Source organism: Elaeis guineensis, chromosome 8 (genome assembly GCF_000442705.2).
Source record: "Elaeis guineensis isolate ETL-2024a chromosome 8, EG11, whole genome shotgun sequence".
Lineage (NCBI taxonomy): Eukaryota > Viridiplantae > Streptophyta > Magnoliopsida > Arecales > Arecaceae > Elaeis > Elaeis guineensis.
Window position 1 is genome coordinate 137,099,767 of NC_026000.2, and position 8,125 is coordinate 137,107,891.

General features: G+C 40.9%; 1 protein-coding gene across 1 annotated transcript; it reads left to right on the forward strand.

The window, feature by feature from the left end:
• LOC105049424 (ubiquitin C-terminal hydrolase 22) lies at positions 1-7,532 on the forward strand. Its single transcript, XM_010929055.4, is given in 5 exon segments — positions 1-1,473; positions 1,476-1,576; positions 3,224-3,348; positions 4,208-5,250; positions 6,668-7,532. Coding segments are annotated over 4 exon segments (1,818 nt in total). The 5' UTR covers positions 1-648; the 3' UTR covers positions 4,975-5,250; positions 6,668-7,532.
• The last annotated feature ends 593 nt before the right edge of the window (positions 7,533-8,125 follow it).

The window sequence follows — 8,125 nt, forward strand, 5'->3', positions numbered from 1 at the left end:
ACCCCCAAAAAAAGTTCCCCTACGTCTGGCTCTCTCACCCGCCCCACAACATAGTTTCCTGTGCCAACTACTGCACCTAATCCCGTCTTACCCTCCCACTCGAAGAGCCAACCCCTTCCCTAACCTTTCTGTCTGTACTCCAAAAGCCCTTTCCGTCTCTCTCAGCCGGTGAATCTGGCGAAGCCATCGCCCGCTCCCCCTCTCTCTCTTTCTTTTTGGATCCGATAACCAGCTCCCCCCCCAAAAAAACCAAAAAAACTTTAATTTCTAACATTGTGTAGTATTTTATTTATGCAAGACCAGAAAAAAAGAAAAAGAATATAAACAGAAACTTGAGTCTCTTCTTCCCCGTTTCCATCTCTTCTTCCTCCTCGCTTATTAGAGCCAGGGAGAGACAGGGATCCAAAAATAAAGGGGGCAATGTTATGAGTAACGTGTAAGTAAAATAATTAATAATAACAGTTAGATAATCTAATAAGTAGAAATATAATAAATGAAGCTGCAATAGGGTCTTCTTGGATCGATCGGAACCGAAACCGAGACGCGCGACACCGAGCCCGGGCTTGATCCGATCGATGAGGCTTATCGCCGCCACCGCTGACCGGTATAAACGATCGACGGGCCGCCGCCAGATCCTCCGCCGCGCCTATGTCCGCTTCCTCCTCCTCCTCCATCGTCGCCGGCCGCCGCGACCTCCGCTTCCCAGCGCCGTGCCCCCACCTCGCCGACTGCCGATCCAATGCCCATGGCCGCGCGAAGCACTTCCGCTCCCTCCAGCGCTGTCTCCGCGTCCGCCCCATCGGCCGCCCCGAGATTCGTCGCGACCCCCACGAGATCCCCCGCTGCGGCTTCTGCTCCTCCTCGTCCGCCGGCGGCGGCGGAATGGAGCCGAGGCTGTATGCCTGCCTCGCCTGCGCCGCCATCTGCTGCCCCGCCCACGCGCCGGCCCACGCCGAGGAGTGCCGGCCGGGGCACGAGATCGCCGTCGACGTCGACCGCGCGGAGCTGTTCTGCTGCGCGTGCGGCGACCAGGTCTACGATAGCGAGTTCGATAAGGCCGTGGTTCTCGCCCAGGCCACCGCCGCCGCCCACGCCTCCGCCTCCTGCTCGCGGCTGGAGAGCCTAAGGAAGCGGCGGAGGGTGGACCACCGGCTGTGGACGGCGGATCCGGGGGAGGGGGCGGCGATGCGGCGGGGATCGAGCCCGCTTCTCTTCCCGGACTCCGATCCCTCCTCCGCAGGCGCCGCCAACACCTCCACGTTGTCTCCTTCTTCCCCGCCGCGGGGGTTGAGGGGATTGAACAATCTCGGGAGCACGTGCTTCATGAACTCGGTTCTCCAAGTGCTGCTCCACATGCCGCCTTTCCGGAACTACTTCTTGAGCGATCGGCACGATCGGTTCGTTTGCCAGCAGAAGGGACGAAAGAAGAAGGGCCCAATGCTGGCAGCAGGGGAGGGGATCGCCGGAACCCATTGGGTGGGTCGCCGGATTGCTTGGCTTGCGATCTTGATACACTGTACTCCGCCGTCTTTTCCGGGGATCGGACGCCCTACAGTCCCGCCAAGTTTCTCTATAGGTTTGTGCTGCTGCTCCCTCTCTCTGCGCCTCTGTCGCTGTATTCTTGTATTGATGTCGTCATTTTTAGATGATTTTTATTAGGCTAATATTGTTGGTAGCCAAGGTAGCAGCAACTTCTTGCTGTCTATAAGTTATCATTTTTTTTTAAATCTGCGTTTAGGAAAAGCTATCTTTTTTCATTTTTTTTTAATGCTTGGAATTGGATGGCTTGTAAGAGAAGGTGCACCAAGAGTTGAAAAAGAGTTTTCTCGTTTTGTTTTGAAATAGCTGTGATATCATCTCTTGTTTTCCTTTCATGAAACAGTTTAACTTGAAAGAGAGAGGTCTCTTCTGTAAGTCAAACAGGTTATGATTCTAGAATTTGTTATAGGCAATTTTAGTTGCCGAGACCTTGGTCAAATGAATGAAGTCATGATCTCAGTCGTTTGTATCATATATCACGTCATTTTTTTTCTTCACTTTTATTTTTCCTTGGCATAAATTGGTCCTCCACTGATGAAAATAATGCTTTTTTCTCGGAAGCATTTTTTTTTTTTTAAGTATTGGGATATCTCCGTTGGATGTTTATGCTTTAAAGAGCAAATAAGATTGTAACATTATGAATATGTTGATTTTTTTTATGCTTTAAAGAGCAAATAAGATTGTAACATTATGAATATGTTGATTTTCTTGGACCCTAGTTACTTAAGATTTTTTTGCATATATAGATGATGCAAGTACGTGCATTTTAAACCTCCTAGCAAACATGCACTCTGTGGTGGGTTCAATTCTTGAAAATGGTATGGTGTAAGTACTACTGCAATTACAATTTTCTTTATGTGCATGCATCGATTTTGCTTCTCCTTGGTGGATGGTAACATCTTTCGACAATGCTTAGCACCAAGAGATGCTTCTTCCAACAAGGTCTTTGTTAGATTCATTAAAAGATAAATTAAGATGGCCTCAACTTTTACCTGCTTGCTTGTTTGTATTGACGTAGACTGAATTTGATTTTAGTTGTCTGTGTCAAGTTTTTTCTATGTAAAATATATTGTATTCCATGTTTTTTTATTACTGAATTTATTTTTAGTTGTCTGTGTCAAGGTGGTTCTATGTAAAATATATTGTATTTCATGTTTTTTATTTTCATAACTTTTTGCCTAGACATATTTTAAATACGGTTTAGATCATCTGATACTTGTGCTTTAGATCCCAAAACCCATCTGTATACCACAATGTCACCCTGTCCTGCTTCATGTTCTTCTGGCACAGTTGCCAACCTTGTTATCATGCAGACATGTAATTGGTTGATTCTGTTGAATCGTGGAAAGTTTTGTCCTATTGGTATTTGGTCTTGCAAAAAGTTGCTTCTTGTTATTATGGGCACAGCTTTCTGTCAGCGATAATTAAACTGTCAGTTAATGCAATCATGGTCTCAAGGCTCGATAAGCTTTGAGCAACTGTTGTTTTTACTCCTGAAGTTTCTCATATATTGATTGAGATGTTGCAATACAATGATTCCCTTGCTTGTTATGTTTTTCAATTAAAAAAACTGTAACCATAAATTTTCTGGCATGATAAATCAGTTACTTAGAATTTTAGATATAATTCCTTTAAAAGTTCTGGTAGATGTGATTTTGCTGATTATTGAGCTTGGGCTCTGCAGTTGGTGGCAACATGCATCAAACCTGGCAAGCTATGAACAACAGGATGCACATGAATTTTTCATCTCTATGCTTGATGGCATCCATGGAAACTTGGAGCATGACCAACACAAACCTCAAAGCCAAGGTAGTTTGATTCTGATGTATTGGTTCCATTTTCTTTGAGCATTTTGGCACATTTGCACTGTTTAAAATTTTGAGATGCTGAGTGACTCATTTACTGCAATTTGTCAATTTGATGTTTATGTACTGATCCTGATTAAACTGTAATGTTCATTTATTGATCTGCATCAAACCATTGATGTTCACCATTTTTTTGCTGTATGATTGTTTTCACATCAAATTTGCAGCTCACGACTCCATACATATAGCTTCAGCTGTTTGCACTGCATTACTTCAATATCTTAGTCTTCATCATTGCAAGGTCATAAATAGAAGGCTGTGCAGCACTTTTGTGGTTGATTGAAGTTTATGTGCTGGTAAAAATAATCTGAGCACCATCGATGTTTGCTAAAATTGTCAAATTGTTAGTATTCAAAATGAGCATAAAATTTCTTGTTTAACTGGATCACATGATCAGGTAAACTCTGTCATAAAATTATCACATTATGGTTGGACTTGTTACACACCATCCAGCAAACATTTTTCTCACTAATCTGGTGGATGAGTATTTCCTTGAGAGCAGTTCTTTGCAATTGCTTTTAAGGGCAGTTAAGATAAATTGTTGATCTGCTAGAGATTGTACGTTTTGAGTATTTTTGTCAAGTATGCTATTAAAGCCATAGATGTTGTTAGGATAAAATGTTGATCCGATAGAGATAGTACGTTTTGAGTATTTTTGTCCAGTATGCTGTTAAAACCATAGATATGTTTTCTCTTCTTCTCTTCTTCGTTTTGTGTCTGCGTGCGTGTGTTTGTCAGCATATTCCCTCTTTAAGATACCCTATGGTCAAAGTTTTCTAATGAACTTATCATTTTTCTAACAGGCTATGGAGACTGTTGCATTGCTCACAAGGTGTTCTCTGGTGTCTTGAGATCTGATGTGATTTGTACCATTTGTGGCTTCACATCTACCACATATGACCCATGTTTGGACATCTCTTTAGACTTGGATTCTAGCCACAATTCTGTGAATGTGCCCCCTGTGAAATCACATGGACGCAACGGAGAGAACGATTTATTATTATCCAGCCAAACTTGTGGAGTTTCTACACTCATGGGATGTTTGGAGCGCTTCACAAGGCCTGAGAGATTAGATTCTGATCAAAAATTCTTCTGTCAACACTGCAAAATAAGGCAAGAATCACTGAAACAGATGTCCATAAGGAAGCTCCCATTAGTTACTTGCTTTCATATAAAAAGGTTCGAGCATTCATCAATCAAGAAGATGTCAAGAAAGGTTGACCGCTATTTGCATTTTCCATTTTCTCTTGATATGGCACCTTATCTATCATCCTCTGTCCTGAGAAGCAGATTTGGCAACCGTATATTTGCTCTTGATGGTGAAATTTCTGATGCAGCTACTGAGCTAGCTTCAGAGTTTGAATTATTTGCAGTGATTGCACACAGTGGTAGACTAGAGGCTGGCCATTACATAACCTATCTGCGGCCAAGTAATCAATGGTATAGATGTGATGATGCATGGATTACTCATGTCAGTGAAAATATTGTGAGGGCATCGCAGGCATATATGCTGTTCTACATACGGAAAACTTTTTACTGTAAGGCAAGTGAAAATGCAAGTGCCTCGTGACTTGGGATGGTGGTCGATAAGAAGCTCTAGCTGAAACTGGAGTGGATCGAACTTCTCAACCCTCTGCATTCTGGATCACCTATTGTTCTGATTTAAAGACAAGTTTGAGCAATTTTGTGCGGTGAAACCAATACATGTGTTATTGGTTGGATCTGATGGTTTCTTTCTAACCAATGAATTATTAAGCGTTGATAAAGCAAAAGAGAATGTGGGGCTAAAAGGGAACCTAAATTTTTGATGTGTTCCTTTCAACAATTGAAAAGCTTCTTTCTGAAGGTATAGTTTTACATAGCAATCAGTTTTGACTTCAGTTTGAACTCTCTTTTCAATTGACCCCTCTCTCTCTCTCTCTCTGCATGTGTGTGTGTGTGTTTGGGTGTGCATGCAGGTGTCCATAATATTCTCATATTGCTTTCTGTAAACCATTATAGGCACACTATTTGGTTTAGTTTGTTGATGGTGTGTTAAGTTCTCGACTGTTTGCTCATTTTTGACACTTTCAGATAGGTATTTCATTTTAATGTACTTGTGAATGCCTTGTAGGGGAAAACTAGAAGCTGGTATTAATCTCCCTTTAAAAATGTCTTAATAAAAGTCATTTTTACTTATCAGAAAAAAGAAGATTGAGGTAATATATACCATATTGGTTCAGCCTATCATACTTTGATCCACGAAACTGGCACCTTACGGATGAACATATTTCTATATTGCTCTTTTGCTGGAAGTTTTGGGGTTTTGCCATTGAGATAAAAAGCTTCTTATTGTCCAAGATTTGGTCCCTCTCCTCTTCATGTAGTCGGTTTTCAAGCCTAGGTATCCTGGCATGTTGCTTCCTTGTTGCATTCTTTCTAATTGATGGTCTACCAGCATACCTCATATAGTTATATTTATAACATAAAGATCTCACAGAAGTGGATATTCTAGTCATTGGAAGTAGAAGATAATGTTCAAAGATAAGGAAGCTAACAAGAACAATACTTGGCAGATGTATGGCCATGCTTGTAGGGCAGACTTTTTGCACCAAACTCGTTCACAGGAATAATGCAACAAGATAGCAAATTCATACATCTTTATGTATGATCTCTATGTATAGAAGCAGTTGATTGGTCTACACTTTCCAGCAATTCTAGATCATTAACTACAAAGTCCAAATTTCACAGTTGAACATGCTGATCGAAATTTAGGGATTTCTGCTCCTTGTATCTAGTTTTGGGAACAACAGCATGAACTCTTCACATTTTGATCAATTATAATGAAAATAATAAAGTGCCTTGTAATGGAGTGAGTCCTCTCTCTCACTCTCTCTGAGTGGGAACATGCTGATCAAAATTCAGGAATTCTGCCCCTTGTATCTAGTTCTGGTAACAACAAGATGAATTTATGTTTTGATCAAACATTATAATGACATTAATAAAGTGTCTTGTGATGGAGTGAGTCTCTCTCTCTCGCTCTCTCTCTGCAACATTTGGAGTAGAACAAGTAAGAAGTTTACTGGTATTGTGGAGAAAAATATTGCAGTGTGACTCCCAATAAAGTGGATTGTAATACCCTAGTAAGTATGAATGTAAACATGGTGGATTTCCATGTAAATCTTATGGAAAAAGAATTCACAAATAGAATATATATGTGTCGCACAAGCTTTTTCTCACAACTTTCTAAAATGCTAATTAATTTTTTTCTTTTTTTTTGAAAGTTTGTCAAGTTATGAGAAGAGGGAAGTGGGCAGAAGATTGTTAAGGGATGATGATATGGGTGGTGAGGAGACAACACATGGTAAGTGTATGGGTGCAGCCATGCAGAGGCTTTGCAAGTATGGTAGACTTGTTGAAGAATGGATCCAGGTGTTTGTGGCCAACGGAAAAAGTAGCATGTGTAGTGTCATCAAGTGGATCTGAGCAAGCCAAGCGGAACTTGTGGAGGGGTTCAGTTCTCTGAGGCCAAAGTAGCAGCAATATTAAGGGAGGAGCATATGGATGCTGGGAGGTGGGACAGTACTATTGGAGGATTTGATGCCACATGAGGATCTAGGGAGAAATAGAGAAGGGTGCACCATGAATAGAACACAGCATATTTGCAGGGAAGCCACTGATGGTGCAAGAAAGTGAAGGCATTGCATGGTTACAGATGATCCATGAAAATAAAAAGAGCGTGACAGCAATTTCCATGCTTTTGAAGCCTTAAATTTGTCATGAAGATAAATCTCAACTTTAGATTTCATTGACTGTATAAATATTGTTCAGAAAATAAAATTGTTTGAGGCCTGCCTTGCCTTGCCTCACAACAGGAGGCGGACCCCAATTTGCCTTGAGGGTTATATGGAAGGCTATGTAAATAGGGCCTACATGTCACATGGTGAGGCTCATATTAGATGTTTCCTGTTGCCTTGTCTTATGCCATCTGTTATTAGCCTTTGCTTATTTTGTTATTGGAGGGATAATCTTATATTGCACGACAGTGCATGTAGATTTAATTGCCAAACTTAATTATGGTAAGCAATCTGTCATCCATTTGAATATTGCACACAGTTTACATCGATAATGAAGTTGCAATCTGTCCAATATCTTTCGCAATGGAGTATTCTTATTGAAACTTTATTTAACCAAGTGCAAGTGCAACACTCATTCTAATCGTTCTTTTTTGTTTTTACATCATACCTGTCATTTTTAAATATTTTCTTCGTATATGGTAACTTATGACTCTTATCCCTTGCACTTTGAGATTTATGCTGCCCCCTTTCTATGCAAGTTCTAAAAATTGACACAAACTTGAAGTATTTTTTTTCTGTTTCATCTGTATAAGAAGAATGTAAAACAGGCAGATATCACATGATATGTCACTAGAGTTTTTCAAATGAAAGGAATGTCTAGATCAAGTATCCAGTTAAAGTGTTCAAGAGGGTTTCGTCAAATTGTAATAACCTTGTCAAAGCATGCATCATCCATACTGTGGCATTGTTGTTGACATTTAAGAATCGGAAGTACTGGAAATGTAATCTGCAAGTGCATTTGTACAATCATGCTATCTGGTGTTTTGGTCATTGCTTATCATCCAGAGGAGAATGGGACCCTATAGTTGGTGAATTGTTGTCCTTATGGCATGTCCTCTTTTGTATTTGAGAGGTAAGGATTAATTATCTCAAATATGGTGCCAA